General features: G+C 33.8%; 2 protein-coding genes across 3 annotated transcripts; one reads left to right on the top strand and one right to left on the bottom strand.

The window, feature by feature from the left end:
- Window positions 1–1,945: 1,945 nt before the first annotated feature.
- On the bottom strand, window positions 1,946–3,348 carry LOC128157849 (protein ATP6V1FNB-like). Its single transcript, XM_052820508.1, has one exon. It carries the CDS (start codon window positions 3,219–3,221, stop codon window positions 2,640–2,642), a length of 582 nt encoding a protein of 193 aa, XP_052676468.1. The 5' UTR covers window positions 3,222–3,348; the 3' UTR covers window positions 1,946–2,639.
- LOC128157834 (F-box/LRR-repeat protein 5-like) lies at window positions 3,343–26,851 on the top strand. 2 transcript variants are annotated; one of them, XM_052820490.1, is made up of 10 exons: window positions 3,343–3,496; window positions 3,877–4,212; window positions 5,258–5,381; window positions 5,562–5,774; window positions 6,429–6,589; window positions 6,881–6,994; window positions 7,439–7,521; window positions 8,034–8,810; window positions 9,953–10,184; window positions 25,896–26,851. In XM_052820490.1, the coding sequence occupies exons 1-9, from the start codon at window positions 3,410–3,412 to the stop codon at window positions 10,179–10,181; spliced, it is 2,124 nt and encodes a 707-aa protein (XP_052676450.1). In that variant the 5' UTR covers window positions 3,343–3,409; the 3' UTR covers window positions 10,182–10,184; window positions 25,896–26,851. The 2 variants fall into 2 exon arrangements, with proteins under 2 accessions (XP_052676450.1, XP_052676451.1); XM_052820491.1 differs by lacking the exon at window positions 25,896–26,851 and adding an exon at window positions 16,609–16,943.

Here is a 26,851-nt window from a genome sequence, read left to right on the forward strand (position 1 = left end):
TACCAGTATGCATTTCATGAATCGACTACATACAAACGCTTTGAGTCTGAGTCTAATCCGGGCCCTTTATCGGTCGTTAACTGTTAACCTTGTCTGTGTGTCCCTCTGTGCTTCCCGCGCTTCACATCCTGTATAAGTCTTAAGTACTCGTACTCTGTAGGTTTCTTGTCAATTTTGTTTGATATAAGCTGATAAAGGTGTTGTATTTATCAATGTAGCCCCGTGTACTCCGCTGTGGGACGGGAAGAGTCCTATCAGTAGGGGCAAGATTTCCTTATCTAGAACAAGAAGTGTCACAGATACCCGAACGTCGAATATATAGAATCTCTCTCTCTCTCTCTCTCTCTCTCTCTCTCTCTCTCTCTCTCTCTCTCTCTCTCTCTCTCTCTCTCTCAACCCTTCATTCTTTTTATACGTTGCATCAGCCAAACATCTCTCTCTCATCCTTCATATACTTTGCATCAGCAACCCATCCTTCCTTCCTTTCACGAAAAATAAACCCTTTATTCCTTTTCATCAATACTAAACAAATCACACACAACTTTGAAGTTCACTTTTCTTTGAAAATTTTTCAAAGGGACCAAATGAAATTGGATATATTGATTAGCACATCCAATTAGCGAGAACTACACACTCTTATCAGACGTCACCTATACTACCTGAAACTAGTGGTCTATAAGCTAGGCAAAGTACCTTGAAGCGCTGGTGAACCGAGGCGTTGAACATTATAGAAAGTGAAATCAATTAATACATCATTTCCAACTTCTTTGATGATAGGGGAAAATCGATGAAATATATGTAATACACATCACTTTGGGTCTAAAGAACTGCATTTCAATTCGCAGTAATGAAGATATGTATCGTTAATCAGGATTAAATATAGTGCAAGTTTTAATGGTAATTATAAATTGTACAATATTTATTAAAGCATTTGCTAAACGAATCGAATGTAACTCAATTACGTATGTATGAACTCTATACATTTTTCAATAAGAATGATACACTTTTTGTTATTTTTTTTCAGATTGACTTTCAACCGTTCAACCTATTTCTCCTACTTTGTTCACGTCGGCCTCGCATCAGTGGAAACCCAATCGTTTTCCCATTTACAATAAAATGTACCCAGCCCTATTCTACAGTCGCAATGAAAAGTCTACGTTTATAATTTATTCATAGAGTTCCCTATCAGTTGTAACGTACATGGTACATGGCATAATTTATTCATCATTCCACCTGTCCGTTCATATACATGTCCAAAGACGGCAGCCACGGGAAACTGGTATCGAATTCCGATACCATGTACAAGGGGACCTGCATCTACAAATATTACTGCCTGGTGTTTTTTTTTGTCTCCATGAACGCACAATTCGCGTATTGAGTCTTGGTAAATGTGCATCAACGCACACACAAAAAAATCCCTTGTCTATTCCCTGATCGAATTTAAAGAACGATATCTATTCAAAGGCGTCTTGGTAGGGGACATGTTTAAAGCCTCTAGTCTCAATCGTCTTATCGAATTGTAGAAAAAACAAATATAAAAATCAAATAGGTGTATCGGTGGGTAGGTCTGTTGATTACATATACTTTACAATCATGAGCTGGAGCAAATATACCAGTAATATAAGTCTAAGACCAGTTGAGAGCAACTAATCGACATATATTATTTTTTCTGGAATCCGTGCAAAGGGCACCTGTTACTTTGTATGTGATTACCTAGGGCACCTGTCGTTTCATTAGCAAGTTATTTGGATTGTATGGATGTTGCGACATGACATTTGACGCTTGTCCACGCTCCCGATACATTCAGGAGAGGTATTAATTGGACGCTTTAAAGCATACCAATATCACCTGCTGATCAATATACTATTGTATATATCTACCACCCAACCGCATCCCCATCCATCCAGAAAAAAAAATGAAGGAAAAATCAAGAAGTATACGTAAATAAATTCCAAAATCTTTTTAATTAAAAATCTCTTTTTATCAGAAGGTATAAAATACTTGAAAGGCGCAACTCATTCATAAATATAAACATGCATTTGTTTAAAAATACATTTCATATATATCAAAGATCAATAGCCAATTGGACGGATGGCACTGATAAAAGGGCCTGGAAAAGCAGAAATCTGGCTCACTGTTTCCAGCTCACTCACTCAATATTCACACCATTTACTCATCTCACAAACGCAGCAAAGGGACACAAAAAATTAACAAATAACATCTGTATGCATATACATGGGCTAACAGTTTGAGCAACGACTAACTGCAGGTGCAAAAAACATCGGAAAAGTAATATTTTTAAAAAGGGAACAAAAACATTACAATAACATTATGTCATACAGACGATCACACACATAGCAGACAACAGGTCGTTAATACTTCCATGATTTTGCATAAGGTATTTCACAACACAGCCATATAAATCAAAGAGCATTTATATACGCCATCACAAATGATGACGGGAATTTGCAAGACAATCGGAATACTGATGAAAGAGGTGATAATTGAATCCATAATTTTCCCAGTTAAAGAAAAAAAAAGAATACTGAAGAAACGGTGGTCATAATAAAAACATTAATAAATATACAATACTTCAATTGTCTAGAATACAACGATATATTATGACGTCCTGAGTTTGTTTAAACACTAACCGAGGGATTGGCTGGGATTCCTGTACGGGTGTAGAAAGTGTCCGCTACAATTCGGGTACGACCATACGGAGGCTTTTTAATCTCCTCTTTCTTAATCACATCCCCCAACCTCCATCCGTACTCCCAAGAACTGAGCAAGGGGAAGGCGAATTTTTCCTCGGGTCCCTTCTTGTTCCTGGAACACAGGTACTGGTATCTCCCTTTGCCCTCCTTCGTGAATCCATCGTATAGCTTCTCCTTGGTCCCGGCGGACGCGGGCCGCATCTCTGCTACCAGCTGCTGAAGCTTACCCTCAGCTTTGGAAAGATCGGGGAAGGCATTAAAGTCCGATTTCACTTTGTTAAATTTCGGAGGGGCATAATCTTCAGGAAGCTTCTTGAAAATGTCCTCTGCGGGTTTCGGAGCATTTTGAATTTTTCTCCTGGCAACTTCGGACTGTTTGGAGGTGGCAAGTTGTCCGTTGGAATCTTTTAGTTTGTAGAACCACTGTAAACGGGTATCTCGCTCTTTATTGTAAGATTCCTCCAAAAATTTCTGAATCTGCGTGTTCGCCGGATAGTTCCGAGCCATTCTCAGCAGTCAGTCAATTATCTTTGAGTGAAAATTATCGAGTAGTATCAATAAATACCTGCCTTACGATAGTCCTCTATTACCTGGACGGGACACCGCACGAGCGTATTGACATTTCCCATAGCAACTCGTGTCGTCATGATCGCACGGGATTTCACGAGAGGAAACCATTTCCGATCAAAACAAAAATGGCGCTGAACTGTCCAGAAGAAGTAGACGTCTTCAAAGTTCCACATTCTAGAATGAAGGAACTTGTGGACAAATATTTGGCCATGGTAATTTAGATAAGGACATACCATTCTGTATTTTGGCAATATTGTCATTTGGGAATTCTATTTACTGTTATAACATTGCCGTCTTAAAGTTAAACTCGAAATTTGTGAATATATTCTGGTATCAGCTTCATAAACATGCTGTTCATTTTAAACTTTAGAAAATAAAATAAATGTTATTGAAGGTGTGCCGTCATCGAAGTTCGTAATTAATCTCATTTTAAGTCGTGTGACATCCTTAAAATTACTGATGTAATACTACACAGTGACGACTTACGTGTAGTTTTACGGGGGGGTCTTTGATGACTGAATGTTAACAGTGTTCTCGCATGCAAAACAGATTGCAGTTATCATTTTTAAGTTATGCAATTATTTTGTTGCAGGTGACAGACACAAATTTCGCTAATGTCCACCACATGACAAATCTCCTTGAAAATCTTGTGGACGCTTTCCAAGAGTTCCGGGCCCACGAGCAAATTGAGAACAAGTACATAATGAAGAAACTGAAGGCCAAACTGAATGCTCTTTCCATTCGAAGCTCAGCTGTATGCAACTGTCATTCTGATAATAGACTCACAGAAATGTTAAGGCTTCTACAAGATGGCTACCAGTGTCGAGACAAGAGCGAGGTGGACAGGGAGAATTATGGGATAAAGCTGCGATCGGCTCTGGAAGATTTCACACGGAAGTTCATACCTCACATGGAAGAGGAAGAGGAGGTTCTTTCTTTTTATATATGATTTATCTTTATGAATGAATGAAAGAAAGAAAATTTCAAATCATGATAGATTTTGTGTAGGCTTGTCTGAGTAAATTGTGCCTTCTCTTGAAGAAAAGGGACGGAATGTTTTCAACCTATCCATCAGTACTTAGGCGACTTGTAATCCAATACCTAAAGAGTGCTTTAACAGAATATAGGAAGGCCATTACATGCAGATCAAGGGTCTAACAAAACTGGACATTGACAAATAAAAGCTCAATATCTTGAAAACCTTGACTGACATCTTTCACAGGAATGCACAAAAGGGTAGAAGAATCTTAATTATAAAAAGTTCATGATGTCAAAGGCCAAACTACTCTGAAAATCATAGACTATATCTGACTAAAAGTTGCTCACTCATAGATTTATTTTGAGAAACCTTGCTATAGAAAACTGAATGAAGTTGTACACTGATATCTCTTACTAAGGAGTAAATTACCCTACTGATTATAAGAGCAAGGGTCAAACTACCCTGGACATAGAAAGACATGATCAATATTTTTATAAATCGTATGCTTGTCTGCTCAGTACCTTTTGAAAAAAATTACTCCTTTTTAATATGCCCACATTATGGGTAGGGATGGGGACGTATGCTTTTTAAACATTTCTTGTTTTGAAAAGACTTCTATTATATGCCACTTTTAATTGCAAAACTTGTACAGATACCATTTTGTGTAATTCTTCTAAAATTAACATAGATGATAGTTGTAAGCTCATTGAACAAGTGATAACATATTACCATTTTGATTTACTTCCTCAACATTGTAATACATGTACAATATGATAACAATGCACAAGTCAGCAAATAAGATATATCAACAATTACATTTATTATTTGTAAAACTTCCTGATCCAGTGCTGATAGAATAATGTTAATAATTTTGAACAAGGCTTCTTCTATACTTATATTTGCAGATAGTTTCAATAGATTAAATAATTTAGTGTACACAGTTGATTTGTATATTAAGGCGATTAATGAAATCATTTTTTCGTATCTTTGTCAGGTTTTCCAGCCAATGTTGATGAAGTATTTTACCTTTGAAGAGTTGCGGTCCCTGAAATCCAAAGTCATCAGGAAACATCAACAAACCATTGAAGAAAAATTTGATGAAATTGAAGAATGTGTTTGTAAGTCTATGTTATAATTGATAATCCTAAATATGTTATATTTATTATCAGAACATATAAATTATTAATACATTTTTATATGCATAGATTGCATTCAATTATGCCTCACATGCTAACATTGTTACCTATAATTTTTATCTAATGTATGTAAATGACATTTTATTGTGTGCATTTCTTTAGCATCTTCTTCTGATGAGGATGAAAAATGTTTGCGAGAATCGCGTCGTGAACCTAGAGGCGTTGAATTGCTCCCTGATGAGGTAATGCTGAACATCTTTTCTTACCTTAATCCCAAGGAGTTGTGCTTTACTGCGCAAGTGTCCAAGAGATGGAATGCTATAGCCATGGATGGCTCAAACTGGAAAATCATCAGACCGGTGCAGTGGTTCCGCGGTTAGTAAAAATACTCTGATGTATAAAAAAGAGAGGATTTTTTTTTTTTTTTACAGAGAACTGCAAACCTATGGTAAAAAATTGGGCCTTACTTCTGAACCTACTGTAGAATTTTCTTATTTTGATAAAAAAAAAAAAATGATGATTCAGATTCTTAAACAATTTGTCAAAATCTGACATTTCGCTGTTTATATTTTACTTAAAATTAAATCTTAATTAATACGACATTTTTTAGCGAATCACAAGAACATGAATTCATGAGCATCAAGTATCGTTAAAATAAAGGTAATATTTCAAATGCAGATGCGATCGTTATTACGATTTTCTGTGGATATTAATTCCTCACGCCTTATTACAAATTTATAGTATCCTTTTCAAACATATCTTGAAACGTATTTGGTCTACTTTACCACCCACAATTGACATCTTTAATATGCTCAGTGAAAGCCATTCAATTCTGTCAGATCATTTAATTCCACATCAGTTCAAACTCTTCTCTGTCCCCCCCAAAAACAAAAAAACCAGAACTGGTTTCAAAATATACATTCATCTACCCTATTAGTATTATATGATCCATAAATATTGTGCTAATGAGAGATATTAATATTGTTTATCAATTGCTTTTGACTAAAATCTTGTATGTTTTGACTGCAGGAGTCTGGTCTTGCCAAGACAGGATGGATGTAGATCAAGAGGAGGCCAGCCTGGAGCAGGCAGAGTTCTATCCCTTGGATGTCAAATTTGACGAGGACGCAGATGTTGATGAATCTGAGGAAAGTGATGACATTGATGAAATGTCACAGCAGTGGAAGCTGGTAAATACATACCTGTACTTGGATTCTCTGACAGTATTTATAGAAAATCCATACTATCATTCATGAAATTTATGTAAATTAGTTTAATCTGATTGGGCATTTTGATGTTTCTCCTTGAGTGATGAAATCACACCCTAAAGTGATTCAGCATAGCAACTAGCAACTTTACACATATGTTTAACATTTATTTTTCTGTGAGTTTTTGTTTGATTATCTCTGGGTTAGGACAAATATCCCTGGGGCAAATACATTGGCTTTTCTAAATGGAGGTGACTTTTGATTGGCTTGCAGGTCCAGCGGGAGTCCAGGTTATTGACCTCAATGGTGAAGTACCTTTTCCCCAGGGTGGGAGCCAGTGTATCAGAATTACACCTGGGCTACAGCAGGGGGTTATCTAATGGCGTGGTAAGTGTCCAGATTCTGTGTCAATTCATAGTTAATCATTCATAAGTTTGTTTGCATATTTCTTAAAAGAAACACATTATCTGATTGTTACACAAATACATGTAGGAAGATTTTATATTCTGAGTATTGCATAAAAATAAAGATTTTAAGCGAAGTTTATAAATTGCACATTTCTTTTGCATAAAAAGTAAAATTATAAAAACAAAAATGATAAAACGTTTGCATTTGAAATGTTCACTTCTCAGCAATGAAGAGGAAAATATGCATTTGAAAGCAATGAAGAGGGAAAACATTTATTTTTCTAAAATTTCAGTGTTTTCTCAAGAAATCCAAATTTGAAATATTTACATTTACAAATATGCTTCCTTATATGAACCTATATGAAATGAAGTATTCCTCTTTTGAATTGAAAACTGAAATCAACACAATGTTATATATGAACAGCTGTACAGGATGCTGAGCTGTTGTCCTAACCTAGAAGTGCTGGACCTCACTCAGACCAGGGTGTCAGATATTGGATTTAAAAGGTGGGTATCAGGGGCAGGAGGCTGATGTTAATCATTGGTCAGTTTTTTATGTGCAGCTCATTTATTTGTGTAGAACTTAAGTGTTTTACTGCGATATGCTGTAAATCAACTTTTATTTGCAATAAGTTTTGAACAGAAATATACTGGTTCACCATGACTTACATACGTGTACTTTGCAAAAAAATAAAAAGGGATTATTTTAATTATGTTGAAGATAGCTTACAGAGACATAAAAGGACTGGTTCACATAATTGCAACATTGAGGTTCTGATGAACCATGCAAAAGTTTCTAAAATGCAAAGAAAATTTGGGAAACAGCAATGTGTAATTTAGAAAAAAGTTTCTTGATGGGGCATTTTGTATTAATGATAATTATAATGATATTTGTAAAGATTATTCTTTTACGGTAATTCTCTCATCCAGAATATCATACAATGTGTTTTGTATTAAAGCTGCACTATCTTCAGAATTTATACATACAATACACTGTACTTTGGTTTTTATGTTTACAGTATGGGGAAAAATAAATGTGGTAGAAGACTGAAACATGTTAACCTGTCTGGCTGTGTGAACATCACCGACGTGACTTTACAGAGAATTTCCCTCGCCCTGGGTTCTCTCACAGAGTCCAAGACTACCCCTCAGAACAAGGACTCGGACAACACTGCCTCCATGCCAATCAGTGAAGCGAGAGGCTGTTGTCAACAAGGCATGTGTAGATCCCAGCAGGAGCGCAGAATCGGTGGTCTAGACTTTGATTCAGTGGACCAAACTCTACGCAATGCATGTGATGTTGTTGAGCGGGAGATGATGGCCTATCGGTTGATGGAAATTTTAGAAGGAGAAAGTGTGTTCTCTCCTTTGTTGGAGCTTTCACTTCTGCCATCTTTAATGAGAGATCAGCCAAGAACTATTGATTTTAAAAAATGGACGAAAAAGACATCTGGTCCCTGTGATCAGACTTCAAAATCTGTGGATTCTCGGACATTGAATTCATCTACAAGAGGAAATCAAGAGTTATTTCCCTTTCACTGTGTAACTTCAAACAGATATAATAGTTCTGGGAACACCCATCTAAGGACTAATCTCTCATCAGAGAGGTCTCCCAGACAAAGGACTGTCCCCTCCCTAGAGAGGGTTAGTGGTGGTGACCCTCACAGGACTAACAGCTGCGGGGGGAGGAGTGTGGTACATGAAGTCTGTGATAAGAGTGATAATGACACTCCCCAGAGGGCGCTGACGTTCCTGTCTCTATCTGGCTGCTCACTGGTGACCGATGAAGGCCTCAGGTACTGGAGGGATTTCATTGTGTATCAATTCATTACCTGCATGTACATTTTACTTGGAATCATTGATATTTGGTGTTGGCTGAATATTCAAGGATTTCATGGTGAATAAACATCACCATTGAATTATGAAACAGATTTTGATCGTTGTAATTAGAGACAAGTTCATTAAATTTCATTAATTATTCACTGTATTTAAAGAACAACCCATTCAGTTGCAGTGCATATCTGAGGTATATTCACCTATATACATACATATGTGACAAGTAAACATGCCCCCAGATTCTCTATAGATAATATCACAGTTCCTTTAGTTCGCTATTGTTGCAGTCAACTTATTGCACTACCTATCAATTGGTATGTGGGAGGGAAGATCAAATTAAGCAGTAACATGATGATAGAAACTGCTATTTTATGTACAGTGTTATTTAATTTGAGATAGCTGATGGCAGAAATGTACTAGTATATCAAAGACCCCTGTTTGGATAGCAATCAACATAAAAAACATCAAATTTCAGCAAAGTGAAGCTTAATATACTCATGTCCAGATTTTGATTTTTTACAATTCCGTCTTTGGATATTAATGCATTGTTATGATGTTATCATGGTTAACATCGATCTACAAGAACCACAGTTGACACAAAGTCATGTACCTATGTTTATTGACAAAAGCTTTAAATCAGGCAGTTGCTTTGGATATTAATTAAGCTTGTCCTCTGTTTAGGTGTTAAACAGTTATTAGTTGACACATATGTTTTTATGCCTACAGCTTTGTGTATCAGTTTCAGTGGTGGTGTTGGTTGTATTGTACATATAAGCTAGGTACTTTGAATGGTTATTGAGACCATAAATTTAAACTTGTTTCATGCTATCCTGATAATACTATCCTTGTTAAGAATACATATGCATGATGTTATTTTATTACGGTATAAAGTATATTTGGGGGTGAGTGTGCATGAACAGGTACATATTAAACATTAAATATTAAAGGAAACAGTTGCTACTTAAGTCCTCTGTGTTTTTATGGTGATTAAATACTAAAATGTTACATAGCATTCTAAATGTACTATTGTAATATTTCATCTGTCGTTTACAGATTCCAAGATAAATGGGAATCTAAAGCTGTCTTTTTCTATATTTTCAAGGTTTCTAGCTGGAGAAGGGGGTCTTCCCCATCTGGAACATCTGGATTTATCCGGTTGTATGCAGGTCACTGCAGCCGGATTGACTGAGCTGGTCAGTGCCTGTGGGTCCCTTGACCACGCCCATCTGTTTTACTGTGATAACGTGGTGGACGATCCTTACGCGCTGACGGCCAGTGGATGTCAGAATCTGGAGATCAGCTCCAGGAAATGTTGCAGGTCCGGATTCTAACAGGTATTACAGCTCACAGTATAAAACCAAGCTCATTAACAGATCAAGATATGGACAGGTAAAATAGCTCACAGTGGAAAATGAAGTTCAAAGACAGATTCTCTAAGTAAGCAAGTATAATAGCTTACAGTATCCAAAGAATCTCCCTAACAGATCCAAATTCTTTTATGTATTACAGCTTATAATAGCAAAGAAACTCCCTTTCACATCCAGATTCTAACAGTTATGATAGCTTAGTTTAGTTCAAGAAGTATTTTATTCAGAAATATGCATACAAGTATATACATAAACATGGATGGAACAGCAGCAAAAAATAGCCTATATTAGTTCTCTCCATCAGAGATAAAGGTATCAATATTTATAACACTAATGATGTGCTTGTTTTCAAGCAGTTTTTCTTTAAGAAAACATTTAGTACATGCTTGAACAAACAAATTATTTTAATTACAGATGTATTTAGACAAGACTAATAAGTGACAAAAAAAATTGTCACTGTTCAAAGCTTCGCTCTACATTTCTGATTCAAAAAAAGATAAGAAAAATGTGAATTTTTTACTGATTTTGATTGAATTATAAAAATAGCGTCACTTCTGAGGTCGTGTACTGTCAGTGAGTGCAAATAAATTGGTGAAAAATATATTTTATAACAACTCTTCTAAAGAATAATATATAACAATTTATTGTACCCGAAACACTTTAAAAAATGGCGAATTATGGGGGCCAAATTTAACATATCATATATAGTTCTTTATGGATTTCTAGGTAAGTTACCAGAGTACCTGTAATTTCAAAAGCTTTGGTCTGTTGAATGTTGGAAGCATTTTAATTTTAATGTGATACATATCTAAATTATAAACATCATTATTACATTTTGTCTATGGAAATTGGTAGTGAAAAAATTATGGAACTCATCAATAATTGAATGTTCTAGTTAATAGTGGGAAGATTCCTTTATGCTATGTGGTTGATCAATGAATTAACTATCAATGTTCCTATGTATGTGTTTGTCATGCATACATAAATGTTGCAGATGGATTTAGCATTTTTAAAATCTTTTGGGTTGATTATTTTGCTGTCAGCATTGATGATACAATTGAACTGTCTAATTTTCTGACCTTGAATTTTCCTATGACCTTGATCTTACTATTCCTCAGTTTGTGTTTAGCTTAGATTTAAAGAAATAGTGCAGAGATATTTTATCAACTGCATACAAAGAAGCCTATTGGTTAGAGCAAACAATGAACTTATTTCTAGTTTACATAGATGCTCTCATAAGGGTGAGTCCAATTAATCAATGTTTAATAGGGCTCCATGCTATTCAAATAAGCAATTAAAGTTCACTTTTTAATTTGAGGCTATGCTAATGAGACCCACTTTTTTGGTGCCTTAGTGATCAGATTTTCCATCCGTCTAGTTTTATATGACCATAGTAAGTGAACATTTTCTCTCATATTTATTATTAGTCCCCTACCGGTTTCACCGGAGGGGACTATAGCTTTCCTCTGCGTCTGTCAGTCCGTCCGTACGTCTGTATATCCGTCCGTCAGTCCGTCTGTCTGTCCCACTTCAGTTTTCCACACTTTTTTTCTTTATGCATTTGAGGAATAATATGAAACTTGCTGAACAGCTTCAAAATGTCAAACTACAGATCAAGTTTACACTTTTGTAGCGTCTGATTGACATATTTTCGAGAAAATTAATTTTTTATATTCCAATTTTTTAATGTTCGGGTTCGTTATCGGGTTCGGTGTGTAACTGAATAAACGAGGTCAGTATGTAGTCAGTATACTGTGCGTTACTTGTACCATTCCTTTTCCTGTACCATTCCTTTTATCATTTCTAACAAACAAATGAATTCTTTAAAATAGTGTCAAGCATTGTGTTGTAAATTTAATCGGCAGGGTTTTTTTGTATTATTATTACAATCGGGTTCGTTGTCGGGTTGGGCTGTTTAACTGTTTGGTTTGAATCGGGGTGCAGAAGACGGTAAGAAATGATATTGTGCATGACAGTGCATTGTTTTCACAAATTTTTACCAGCGAATACAGAATAGACTTGGCGAAATTACAGGAGATGAAATAAAGAGTATTATTTTACCTATTTCCTATATAATTTCTATATCAACTATATAGTTTTAATTTCCTCTGTTCTTTTATCTCTGATTAAAGCATGACATCTCGTTTACAATAGCTCTGAAATAGTTGTGTGCTTGGAAGCTTTCATAGAATAATACAAACTGGTAGGGGACGTGTATTGCTTATGCAATACTCTCAGAATGCTTGTTTCTCCCTCTGGCCCATGTGGACTTAAACTGCCTCTTTAGATAGTGTACAATTACCTTAACCCATTTATATCGAATGAAGGTCAAGGATACAAAATCTCAGTTTAAGATAGGTACTTGTTTTGTCGAATGAGAATATCTTCTTGCCCCTTGGTCTAGTTTAAACCCATAATTCACTCACAGAGCCCAAAGGGTAGAGTTTGTTCAATGACATTAAACCCATATCAATCTGTCCATAAAAAAAAAAGGATAAAGAAAGAAAAGAAAAAAATACACAGGCAATTTTTTCCTTAAATTAGGGATGAAAATCAACTACAAAATTGCTAATTAGTTAATTGCAATTCGTTCCGACCGATTAACCAGCTACTTGTATTAAAATACAGAATTTTGTAAAGTATTCTTTTTATGAACTTTCATATGTAGTACAGAAATTATGATAGGAATAATGGAATATTCTATTTATTTGTAAATTAGAATAGTATATGAAATGTTTTTAACAAATCCTAAAACTTAAATTTGGATCAAAATTTATCACCTTGAAGATTTGATTTCGCCATCTATGAAAAAGAGTTAGCTTCCATTGCTAATGATATAACTAAATTTTGAAAATGAATATACATATGTATCAATAAAGTTCATTTTTTGTTTAGATTGAAATTGGAAATGTCTTTTATTTTTACTCATTGAATTCTTTTTATATATGATTGTATAGCATGGAAGTCTTTCCTTTTACTATCGATTAGTTTCATTGATAGAAAACATTATTTTTTTAATGAAAGTTTCCTTCATCAAATATTGAAATATATGGTACAATATAAGATTTTATGTTGATCTTTCTTAAAAGAATTTTGCAGATCCAATGAAATGGAATTCTATGAATGTATGTGTAACGATTTTACAGGAGCCTTGCCAGTCATAGAGCTTTTGAATAATGCAATCAATTTTTTTGTTCTAATGGAAGATCTCAAGATCCAAAGGATTTCCATTCTGATTTGGTTTGCTTGAAAATCAATGATAATGTTTGGAAACAGCAAATGCAGGCTATTGTAACATTTTATGACATCAGTGTACTCATGAAAGCACAGCCAAATAAAAAAAAAGGGGTTTTCTATCTCCAATGAATTCTTTTTTCTTCAAACTAGAGACATTTACACAATAAGGTTAAAGTATAATTCAATATGGTTTTCGGTATTTAGTTGATTGATTTAGGTAAGGTGCACTCTAAATTGCACACAACAAAGTGGTAAATGTTAGAAGTAGTAATAATATTAATTAAATGGACCAGAGATTAAGGGATAAGCGATTACAGTGGTAGCTAAATGTTCGATGATTTGATGATGCATGTTTGAGTACAGTTCAAAGGTTTGAATTAAAACTAGTGTTAATCTAGTCTCTTCTGTGCTTTAGATGGGAAGTTAAGAATTTGTGAATTATCAGGGTGTAGATTCAAAGTACCGATACTTCTCATTGTAGAAAATATTGACTTTGAATGAAATGTCAGAGAAATTGCCACAAAAATGTTTGTATAGGAAGGTTTCTTTGCAAGGATTAAGTAATATTTTTGAATCTGTATTTCCATTTAAAACTTATTTTTTCTCTATTTATTAATCATTTATTTATTTGCACATAAATGAGAAAATTAAAAGTGCTGTAGAAAGCACACTTGAGTGTTATATGACCATGACCAAATTTGTTTATATTTAATTTTCAACATTGTGCCAACATCTAAGACCTGTTCACTGGGTGTACGCATGGAACATTTGATCCCAGTTGTACTACATGTACATGATCTTTTCTCTCATTCATTTGAAAAGTTTTGGGACTCTTTCAAAATTGGGAGTTAATGAAGTAGTTAAAAAGATTATCCATTCGTTAATTCGATCTAAATACTTAAATCTCCATTAGACGATACTTTGCACTAATGCAAAAAAAGATGTTGCACATATAGTACAACTAAGGTTTCTGGGAACTGAAATACAAATGTATAATGAAATGTCTGTTTTAATTAACATGTTTAATAGGAATTATTTTGAATTGTGCATATTTTCTACGGTAATCTTTGTTACAATTTTGCATATAAGAATTTAGAAAATATTAGTCTAGATTGATCAGAATGTAAAGATAACAGAAATTGGAACAAATTTAGAAGATATCTTCATTTGCAAGCATGTTATAGCTTCATGATTGATTTCACAGCGTCAGTAAAAAGTCACTTGTCTGTACTTTATATGATATAGGCCATAACTAACTTTGATGTCATGATCTGTATTCCTTTCGCTGGTTCTCAGGGAATGTATTGTAACGTCAGAAGTTAATTTTATAGATATGGTAATGAAAAACCAATTGATGCTGTCATTAACACTAGTTATACTGAAGTCAATAATATCAATATTGTGTATCAAATAATTAGCACCTTTAAAGCTTTTTATAAAGTACATGCCTATTTAACTAAAGATAATTGCTACATGTAAACAAAGAGATATTTTAATGCATTTAAAACACAGCTTGGTGCACCTGAAAGATCAATGCAATTTTATAATAATTTGAGTAAAATTAGTAGTGAAAAAGTAACCATGTAAGTCAAGCTTGGGAAACCTAAAGATTTACCCCAATTTTATGTACCAGTAAATTGCGTTTGATTTGTAAAAAGTGTTTTATTTAGAGGAAAGAGCAACATATTTTAACAATATCTTAAACAAGATATTAAGCAAAAAATAACAAGGTATAAACTACTGTAAACGTACTACATTTGGCTGTGTATCTATTTAGTGCTTTTGGCAGAATGTGGCTTCCGCTAAATCAAGTACATAGCTAAATGCCATGCATATATGTATTAGAATCGACACATTCAGAAATACGCTAATTCAAATCCACGCAAAATTGTTCAAAAACTATTTTCTGCCAAATATAATGCGTTTACAGTATCTTTTTGAAGCCCAAGCAATAACAGCAAAGTATGTGACAAATCAAAGGATTTTTTCTTTAAAATATATTATAATTAAATGGCATTAATCACCTGCACTGATGCAATTTAATTAGATCTTTCGCAATGTTAGGATATAAGCACGTCACATGATTTAGAATAATCATGACATCACAATGCATCAAAATTAAGATAGTATGTCAAGTCAGATTTTTCTTCCTTCAGTTGAAACGTACACTATTCCAAGCCGTATTTTAGCTTTGAGACTGTGACCTAATGATTTAACACTGTGAACAATGATTTAATGTTCATGTTTATATCAATTAAATGTGATTTTTTTTTTCTGAGAGAAAAATTGTTATGTCCCTTTTCGAAGAAGGGAGGGCATATTGCTTTGTATTGTCTGTCTGTCAGTTGGTCAGTTGGTCCATCATCAGTTTTCGTTCATTTTCTTCGCAGAGATTGCACCTACTGAAATGAAATTTGGTATACACATTGATATATGAATATCTAGGTCAGGTTAGATTTTGGGTATGATCGAGCAAGTTTTGACAGAGTTATGCCCCTTGGACTAGGAAAAATTCCAATTATTTGCAGTTTCTGTTCATTTTCTTCTCATAGGTCTTCAAGGGAGGGGACATAAGTGTTTCACGAACATCTCTTGTTTATTTTTCATTTTAAATTAGCTGAAAAAGTATTTTTTAAAAGACTAGTATATACATCAATAGCATCCACAGAAACACCTTTATGAAAATTTACTGCATTAAAAAATTGTTGTTTCAAAACTTATTCTCCCACAATTATTTTCACCCCTTAATTTTTGTACAGGAGCTTATACATGTACTATAACCTAGGTTATGAAAGATGTGTTGAAATTTGGAATTCACTCAATTGAAATTAAACCCCAACATCTCATTTGTAAGTTCAAATGGGCAGTATTTGGTGATTAAGGTGTCAGTCACATACAAAGGAGATCAAAGAAAGGTTGCAGGTTTTTTTTTCATAATCCGTGCATTATGTGCACTTCTGAATGGAGGAACTTTCTTCCCCTAGTTGAGTGCACTGTTCGTCACAGCTAATCACTATATACTTAAAATGCCCTGAAAAAGAGGCCATGGAAGGAAGTCTATCCATGGCTAAGACATGATTGCAACAATAATCCCATGTACGGTATTAGGTCTCAGATTATACAGAGATTGGTAAAATTACTCTTTTTTTCCAAGGTTGATTGCTGGTAGCTAACGTCAACAGAGAAGCAACGAGTATCCTTGTAATGGCTTTTGGATTTATTGGTAAAACTTTAAAGACCTCGTTATGAAGAGGTTCCTCTGAGATGTAAAGAAAATTGCTACAATTAAAATGCATTACAGGCATTTTAAATCCAAATGAACTGATTCATTATGTACATATTTTCTTGAGATGGGTGCAACGTTCACATGCTTTTAAATCACAGCATGTATATGACGCCCAAATCTTGCTTTACCACTTCCACAAAATAGAACCCTTTGTACAAAAAGACTATCATTCATAGCCATGTACTTGTTCATTAAGACATTGATTGAGGAATGGACATGTTCTTTAAAATTGTTGTCTTATATCATTAAAAAAAAATTCAATCGGTAACTTGTTTCTTTTGATGAGTGCAAGGTATCATGCAAGGTATCAATTCATACAATTGCCAGTAAAATTAATTAGGAAATTATTCATGTTTTAGCTAAGGATTCTCTTTGAGGCAGAAAAACTTATTTAATATCCATCAGCTGTAGGAAATGAGCCGATGTGTAATTTGAGATCCCTATCTTAAAGGTTTCTAATAATAAAGAATTCACTTCATTACAAACAATTAATACTGAATTATTTATCATTTAAAGTGCAGTTAGCTCAAGTAACTTCTGATTTTCTCCAACCAAATTTAATACTGTGCTTGGTAGTCTATCTGATCAGTTTGTATACACATGTATACATTCGATGCCCACTTTCAATAAGAACTGGTTGTCTCTGTTTAAAGTACATGGACCATAAACTAAATTAAACATTTATTCTATTGGCTTGTTTGCTGTTCAGTGTTTTAAAATATTGATTACCGGTAGTTTTTTGTTGTACAGAATATGTTCTATGTATGGACTGAATTTTTTTCTTGGTCTGCTAAACAATTTGTCTCCAAGAGAAACAAATCTATATTTAAATTCAGAACGGATCGTTGGCTATAGATATTACCCCATGTTTGGTTTGATTTCAGATATCATCACAACCTCGAGTCTTAGAATCATCTGATATTATTGTTTTGTTTTTTATTTCTGACAAAGAGAAATCAATAACACTGGTCAAATTTAACATGGCACAGCCCTCCCCCTCCCCTAATTATTGGATACAAATTCAAATGAATTGAATCATAAAGCCCCCTAGTATATAGCATGAATGTCCCAACTCAGGTGTGAGGGAACACCATTGAGATTTTTAAAAGGCTTTTGGATTGTTAAAATTGAATCCCTGTCATTTCAGAATGAGTTTTCAAGGATTTAGAATTCTTTATGGCTATTCAAATAATCAGCCTGATTACTTGTTTTTATACCCTAACTGTGAAGTCCGGTTGGTCTGCATGGATTGGTCTGGATGGCAGAGTAACTGGCCAGCTGTGTCAATTCAATACCGTGTCAAGAATTTCTGTCTCCAGTATAGACACAGCTTAGGTTTGAAATTGAAGAACAAAAATTCTAGGATTCATTTAGATTATGTTATGAAACCTGGTTTAGTGCATGGAAGGTCAAATTGCAAGTCCAAAACGCTTATTGTACCAATGTTAAATAATGGTATCCTGTGGATGCTATTAGCTTTATTCATACCCATATGTCCCATATAGAATCATCAATGGCCAAGATACTTTGTATCATCGTTCTATCCCAAAATTGTATATAGATGACAGACCACAACAGGTAGCAAATAAATAAATATATATATATATATTTAGATTGAATGATGATGGTATGATATTTACTAAAATTCTGAAATAGTGTGAATTAATCCAATGGAGCATTTAGTTTTTAGCCCCAATACCTAGGGCGAGTAATAATTAATTCCCCCTACAAGCATTTTTTTTATTTATACTGTAGGAGTATCATATTGATTCCATTAATATTTAGACATGGAAAAGATTTACATCGCTGACTCTGTAAAGGGGATACTAATTATACAAACTCCCCAGTGACAGTAATTAATGCACCTGAAATACTTGAGTCTTATTATGGAGACTCAGGACTATAAGGTCTGTTAAGAGACTTGCTAGACTAGTTAATAGGTTACAGTAAGCCATTGAGGCCAGCATTTTTTTATTTTTAGATTTACGAAATATTTTTCAAATTATTTGGTGAGGAGGAGGGAAAAAAAATAAAAATAAAATTGAAAAATTTGTCTGTCAAGAAAAAAAATGAAAATAAAACAATTTCTAACAATATTTTTTTTATTTTTAAAATAAGAACATGTCCAGGAGCTGCCATTTTTTTTAAATATCTAAGTAATTTTGGTTGTTGGTGATGTTCTTATCATAACATATTTTATCCATGGGCACTGAAAATTTGTTTTGATATATTGTACATGCATGTATAAAAACGAAGGTGTTTTTTTTTATAAATACAAGTACATACTTTACATATACATTAAGACCAAAAAAATAGGGAGTTTTCACTTCTTCCTTGCAGAAAAATAGGAAGAAGTTTGAGAAATAATTTATTTGATTAAATTAAGAATGCTATTCACAAATTCAAAATTTAAAATATTGTTACTGAAAATAAATTGGATTAGAAGCATGTCCATAAATGTCAGTAAAAAATCAAACAAGTTTTTTTTATTTAAAAAAGACTAAATAACTTTTAAAATTTTATTTATTTATGTAACTATACCTTTAATAAAGGAAATGTTTCGTTATTTTGTTAGCTTTAACCTTAATGACAAATAAAATCATTCTCTTTCCTTCAGTCATAAGACCTGTGTTCAGTGTGTTTAGGGTTATTAGTCCAACCCTATGACCCACTTACAACCGTTATGTAGAGGATCTATTTCCAAACGGTTAAATTATGATTATTTTAGAATTTATTTTGCAAAAATGATTTTTTTTTTAAAGTAACTTATCATTTTCTTGTCAATGAGGTTTTTTTTAATTTACAGAATTGTGATAGAAAAAGACTTCAACTTCTCTTTATTGAGGAAATTCTGGCTAAGTTGCCGATCACAAAACTTAATAGGGTCGTAAATTGTAGGGTTGGACGAAAGCAAACAGGAGTAGGCCCTTTGGTGGTTTTTTGTGACTTCTAGTGCCTGTGACTTGATCGGAAAGAACTTGGTCTTTTTATTAAATCAATGCATGAACAACAATAATTCAGACTACACATACGTGATTGCATCAACATTTATTTTTATTTTTACCAGAAAGAAAATTTCGGGTCGGAGGAAAAAATAAAATTAATAGCTAGTTCAGGTCCTTTTATTTTTATTTGAATTTTTAAAAAAATAGGGTCGGCGGGTTTGTAAATCGAAATTTCAAAAAATGCTGGCCTGATTGTCTGTTATATAAAACCCTAACTTCTTCTCAGGAACTGTCCCTATATGTCAAAGTATCACAGAGGAATTCTGCACTGAATACACATTGATTGCAGCAATTCTAAAATATTAGCTTCAAGCAATCAAAAGTTAATAAGGTTGAAGCTGGGAACAGGTCTTGAATGGCTTGAAAGTAATTATGACATTCAGGGAAATTGGAGTCTGAATTCAAAGAAAAATTGGGGAGAAAATTGAGATGGGAATCACACTGAAGTTAGTTATGTGATGGATTTCAGATAGGCTATAAATTTACAATTATTGGCCAAACAATCTTTTTCTCTCTGCCTAATGAAATAAAGCATCTGATAAATGGTTTGAACTGGAGGGTGAAAACTGTTTCTGCAGGATTTTATGGGTAACTTACGGTGGTTGTTGACTTAAAGGGGAAATGGTTCAAAGAGGACTGCAGTTAAGATTTGCCCAGTTATACATATGTAACCCAGCTATCCTTCCCCATTACAATGATAAAAGTAAGTGCCCTCTTAATAGGAGTAATGGTTTGTGGTTTGTTTTCCTATTGTTACAGTTGCTATCCTACATTTTCTCTAAAGTTCTCTAAAGGCAGCCATTTTCTTCACTGTACTATACATTCTACTACAACTGTTGCAATATCTAAATGTGACCCATAACCAATTTGATGCTTGCAGTTCATTGCAGGAGATTTTTATGCTCATTGCTACTTTATCAATTTGGCAAAAATCTATAGATAGAATGAAGCATTGAATTGTCCTAAATGGCTGTATTCTATTTCATAGAGAACTAGTCATGTTTTTATATAAAATTTGAAATGTAATTGGCAGCAAAATGATTCCATCAAAAGGAAAAGACAGATTTTTTTCCCATACTAATCACAAGGATCTGTGCAATGATTCCACCACTGTTCATTATAATATGTTAATATTTTTACCCCCATCTGTTCCTTTGACCCCTCCTGGGCATATACTAATGCATGGTCAGTTTTCATTTACAAAAGTTACAGCAAATGTCACTCAAATATGTCTTGCTTTTCAGAATCAGGTAGCCCCACCACTTTACATTTGAAATATTTCATTTACTTAAGGCCAGACAACACGTTCCTTGAGAATCTTTTTTGTATCTCCTCATAATAAAGAGTTCCAATAAAAAATATTAATTTTATAATTACTTTAAAAATGATCAAAATTTACTTGAATTTGGTTATATGTGTACATAGTCGAGTGGTTAGAACCGTGGCCACTCATTGCCAAAAGCGTATAGGTTCTAGAGGTCGTGAGTTCAAAGCACCGCCCTGGCGGAGATATACTTCTAATTTAGTGAATTTGCTGTGCTGTAGATGTATTTATTTTATATCAGCAATTCAAGTGTATTTTCAAGAATATTATAAAGGAAATTGCATACTCTAGTTTTTTGCAGAAATGCCTGGTAAGGAACCCTAATTTTTTGCAAGAAAGCTAATTGTCAAAGTAGTAGTAAACCACTAACAAATTCATGGAAAAAGTTATCTAAAATTGAGGAACGTGTCGTCTGACCTTAATCCTTAATCCATGTCTATTAGGTCATCCCAGAAGAGATCGACCTATGCATCAAAATGGGAAATTATATCCGATTGGGCAACCCTTAATCCCAACCAGGTACACTGCATTCTACTCAGATGGTTTATTCAGCCCAACGGGCCCCTTGCATGATCAAGGTCTTTTGGTTAACTTCAATAAAATTTGAATTCAACAGGTCACAGAAAATTAGGGGAACGTGGAGTGCAATCCCTGTGTGTATTTCAGTGTTTGATAAAAACTTTACGTCAAGCTAATCCAGGTATTGTTCTCACTGTTGGTTTTGTTTTAGAAAGTAATTGATTTTACCAAGCAACTGTAAAACTAAGTCTGCAAAATCAATGCAGTTGAAAACGTGGAATAAGAAAATAGATAGCAAGAATCCTATCCCCCACTCACATTATAAATGCATGGAATCTTAATTGATTGATCTGCAGTGTGGTTCTGTCATTTTTTCCTAAATGTGAAAAAAAAATTGTGAATTTAGATCATGATTTTAGACTTTTGGTAATAAATTTTTGAGTGGATATTTGATAATTGTCAATTTGATGAATTCAAGTGTATTGCCTGAGTGAAATCCAATTGATAATGACATTAAATCATGCTCTTTTTCTTTATCACTGAGTAGTTGATTTAATTAACAATTAATTCTACAGACCATTTGATGAAATGGTCCACAAGAACTCTGTCGGTAAAACAAACCATTGCGTATGTGGGAGGTACCACTCGAGTCTCAAGCTTTATTTGGACAATGACATCAATGTTTCCCAGCAGGTACATGTACACAGTCCAACTATTTTCAGTTTTATTTGAACTTTGTTTGGCAAACCTTACAAGGGGAAAGTTTAATAATTTCAAACTTTATCTCAGAGCAGAGAGTTTGTGTTACTTGAAAGACATTACAGTCCTAAGATTTTCACTGGTCATTTGATTTTCAACTAGAATGCTTTTGATTATTCAGTCCCACTCAGGCAGATTATACATAAGAAAGACTAAAAAATACCTGGATCAGAGTATTATTTGAATTTTGAATTATTTTGATTTTTGGAATTTTGGGCTTTTAAGAAAATTGCCCGTGGACTATTCATAAGAAAAATTCATGTTAGTTGACTAAGTTAGTTAAAACTAACACATCAAACGAAAAAAATCCATGTTAGTCTTACTAAGGGCAATTTTCTTAAAAGCCCTAAATTCCAAAAATCAAAATAATTCCAAATTCAAATAATACTCTGTTCTGGCCAAGAGTACTTTATAAAGCTCTATAAACCAGTACTAAAATGTTTGTCTTAGTAGCCCAGTGGGCAGTCAATTATTTAGAGACCTGAAGAAGCTCAGGACTATATAAACAAGATCAGAAGCCTCCAATTGGCCCTGAACAGTAAAACGTTGAAGGGTGCTTTCCATTTACATGTAACTGCCAGGCATCGCCGGATTTGTCTGTGTTGCCTTCGTCGCCGATTGCTGGAACGCGCGTCGCCGGCGAGCGATTGTTGCAACGCAATATACCATTGCCAATTAGGAAACAATATGGCGTTGAGGTTATCATATTCTACAAAACCAGTATTTCCAAAACTACAATTAATCCTACTACATTGAAATACGTTAAAACTGCAAATAGCCAAAATTTCTGGATCAAATTTTAAGATAAGTATCAGTTTTAAGCTGCAATTGTCCTCGTTGGATCATTGTGACGTTGCCAACCGTTCCATTAACGTCACCGTTTCCTGATTACGTTCCGGAGAGGCAATGTTAATGGAAAGCGCCTTATATAACCATGATCAGAAGACTATGGCTCTGAACAATAGAACATTGAAATGAAGGTTGCTTTAAGTGGTAAATAAAGACTCTAAAAAAGTAATAAATTTAGATGATCAAGTGCATGCTGTTGACATAAGCTGAACCATAGAGTGTGGAGATATACTTATCTGAAGACTATTTATTGGGCTAAATTTGTCAGAGAATGTTACATTGGTAGATGAAATGACAATCCTTAGCTTGTATTAGATGTTATTACTGGCATACAATGGCAGAATCTAGTCTTATTATACTTCTTAAGTCGATATTAGAACTTTGTTTTTCTGCCAGAATGCCAGGTTTATTATTTCCGCTGGTCATGAAATGTAAATTCTTATGTTGGGATATATATTAAGCTTTAATCTTCTCTTAATGAATAATATTTGATAGTTGGATTTAGCATTAAAAATCCCATTTCAAGGTCAGGTTTTAAAGTATCTAATTATTTATATCGCATATTATCCCCAACCAAATGATTCCTGTTAAAATGATTGTGCATTCCCAAAATGGAAAGCTCTTGACTTGGTTTCATCTGAATTATAGTCATGCACAACTTAATGAATCAAGAAAAGGGGAAAATTTCGGGAACCATCACTTAGTGACTCCAAAAATTTGCATTATAACTATGGGTACTTTGTGTATTGTGGTTATTACCCATTCAAGTTTAGAGGCCAGTCAAAAAAAAAAATTAAAAATACTAGAATATAAGCAATTGATTGCACTTCAATTTATGGATAAATCAATTAATTTTCACCTGTAGAGTGCAAATTCATCCTCAGAAATTTTCTGTTGAGGTAATAAATGGAACGTTTACTCAGTGGATTGCAAAAATCCCAATATAGACCCAAGCTTGACGTTCACTTTGTATTGATCACCAGGGGAGGGATAGAAGTCATGAATGACGCTGTTTCTGAAAGTTGGGTAATTTTTGTGTTATTGAGTGTGATTGTTTGACGGCTTGACGTCAGTTAAACCTTTTTATGAGGCTGAATTTTACAGATTGCATTAAGCAATGATGGATGTCGGTCATCTTCTATCTTTGATTCAATTCCTCATTACGTTAACTGAGGTCAACAATTGCAAAACTGACTGCATGGCTATTTTCAGGGAAAATATTACTTCTTTCAATAATAATGTCTATAGTATTTGCTAAATCATATTGCTGAGAAACTTCCAAACAAATCAAATCTTAGCTACTTTCTATTTACTATAAAGATGATGAATAAGTCAAGTTATGGAGGTTTAGACCTGAACAATTATATACTATATAGCTATATAACACAATGATATAGTAAGTGATAGTCCATATCACTGGAGGAGAAATGAGAATTTTATTAATATTTTCCTATCCAATATTTGAGTTAGTTTTATTTACTTCCTGTAACCATTTTGTAATTTGTTTTTGTTGTTAAATAGAAACATTACCTATAAACATTCATATATAATACAAATTATATCAATGTTTATAACAGACAAGAAAATGACAATCAGATAAACTGAATGCGAGGGCCAGGATTATGCATTAAATGGGTCAGTAGATAAGCGCTTATAGAGCTGGGGACCCTAAGAACTGCATAAGGAAATATTAACTTTGATGGTCTACATGATAACCATTTAAAATCTCAAAAAGGTCAAATTATACTCGAACCTCTGCCTGAAAACTTTAAATTGTCTCTAATCGCTGGATTTCATAGTTGAAGTGTTACCACTCTATCCTGCATAGCTCCCCTAAAAAGCTTCTTTCTTGGTGTGGGGTAGGAAATAGTTGTTTCGGCCTGGCAGACCTGTTTATTGGTGCATCTGTTGACTAGGTTTCTTTGGTCTGACTATATTGCTTGACACCTCACCCAAACCATTGTCGTAAAATTCCAACAGCTAACTCAGTTACCTGACAGAAACAAATGCACTTCGGTGTGTAGTGAGATGTTTAGTTGGAGTGTTTTTGACAGCGAAAGCATGCTAAAAGAATGGTAGCTTGGATTTTAGGCCTGTATCTGATATAGTTAACAATCAAATAACTAAATGTCACCCATACAGAATAGTCAGATGCATATTGGCAATAAACCTTAGGTCGTTATGGATAATATGCTTTATTTTATTGTTGATCATTTTAAAATGTTCTATGATAATGGTTTCTTAACTAGTATAAATTAAATATCCAACCATGAGACACCAAAAGGAGGGTGTTTGAACAATTTGCAAGGTAACCATTAATCTTTTTTTTTAATAAGGTGCAAAATATCACCAAAAAATGTTCTTATAATCTAGTGATGAACGGAACATAGCTGTAGGACAAAATAAATTATTAACTACATGTAGCTCTCCAAATAAATGATGTCGGCTACTTTGGAAGGTGACTGAGCAATTTCTCTTAAAATATAAAAACAACCTTTGAGACAACAGATTTTTATCATTACTATCATTATAGTAATTAATTTAGTGACCTTGACCTTTTGCCCACCAGACACGACCCAGATGTGTATGTATCAATCTTTTTTGATTACAAGGAAATTCACAATAATTCCTCTGAAGCTTTGTTCTTGTGCTTAATTAGATCATGAATTATTTACAAATATATTATTCTTTGCTTTCAGGTTTTCTACAGAAACTGGTGTGATAGAAATTACATTGCCTTGATGGGTGTCTTTTTTTTCAACATATTTGCAGTGCTATATGATGTATATGTCTGATGTTTTACAGTCAATGGTGATTTAGCATGTTTTTTTCTATTGATACTACAATTACTTGGCTCCCATTTACCCAGTTTTTTGTTTCTGAATCAGTTCTACAAATTAATATACAAGTTTTGTTGTTTTTTTTTTCATGTTTTTTGTAAAACTCATTTGATCATTCTTTTGCAAAGTGAAGTCCCAATGGAGAAATACCATATGATACTAAGATCTCATATGACTAGCCCCTAAACCTAACATGGTTTTGAATTCTGGGTATTGTATTATGTATTGAGTAAAGAGTTCTACATCTCTCATCACTCTTCCATAAAACCATGTACCATTTACAAGATGCCATTTTATGCTTGATGTGCTACTCAAATGCAAAAAAAAAGTTCATTTGCAAAAAAAAAAATGTGTTTATATTATCATCAGTCATCAATTAATTAAGAAATTTAAGACATAATTGTATATATTTTGGAATCAAAATACTAATAAGTCCACCTTCATAAACTACCAAGTATTATCTGCTTTATGGTCAGGAAGGAGCGCACATTGAGATTTGTGTTGTACATTGAGACCTTTAACCATCTAAACATCATTATGATTGCTCATCTGTTAAATTATTTTCTATTATTTCACATTCTCCTATACAATGTGTTTACTAGATAACTATAACTTTATGTTATCCTAGAGTTTGCCCAAGCTGTAGACTTGAGGCCTCCTGCAGTCATTATGTCCCCACTAACTGGATGTCCAAACTGAACAGATAATGCTTTACTTTATACAATAAATTTTTGCTTTGTATTTTCCTTTTTCATTGAGATGTTTTATATATATATAACATGTTTGTACATTATCTGCATGTACATACGTTGCGT

This window comes from Crassostrea angulata, chromosome 8 (assembly GCF_025612915.1).
Source record: "Crassostrea angulata isolate pt1a10 chromosome 8, ASM2561291v2, whole genome shotgun sequence".
Lineage (NCBI taxonomy): Eukaryota > Metazoa > Mollusca > Bivalvia > Ostreida > Ostreidae > Magallana > Magallana angulata.

Coding starts and splice junctions, on each gene's coding strand:
- LOC128157849 (XM_052820508.1), bottom strand. CDS start 3,221: ATGGCTCGGAACTATCCGGCGAACACGCAGATTCAGAAATTTTTGGAG.
- LOC128157834 (XM_052820490.1), top strand. CDS start 3,410: ATGGCGCTGAACTGTCCAGAAGAAGTAGACGTCTTCAAAGTTCCACAT. Junction 5,775..6,428: donor ACCGGTGCAGTGGTTCCGCG/GTTAGTAAAAAT, acceptor TTTTGACTGCAG/GAGTCTGGTCTTGCCAAGAC. Junction 8,811..9,952: donor GTGACCGATGAAGGCCTCAG/GTACTGGAGGGA, acceptor TATATTTTCAAG/GTTTCTAGCTGGAGAAGGGG.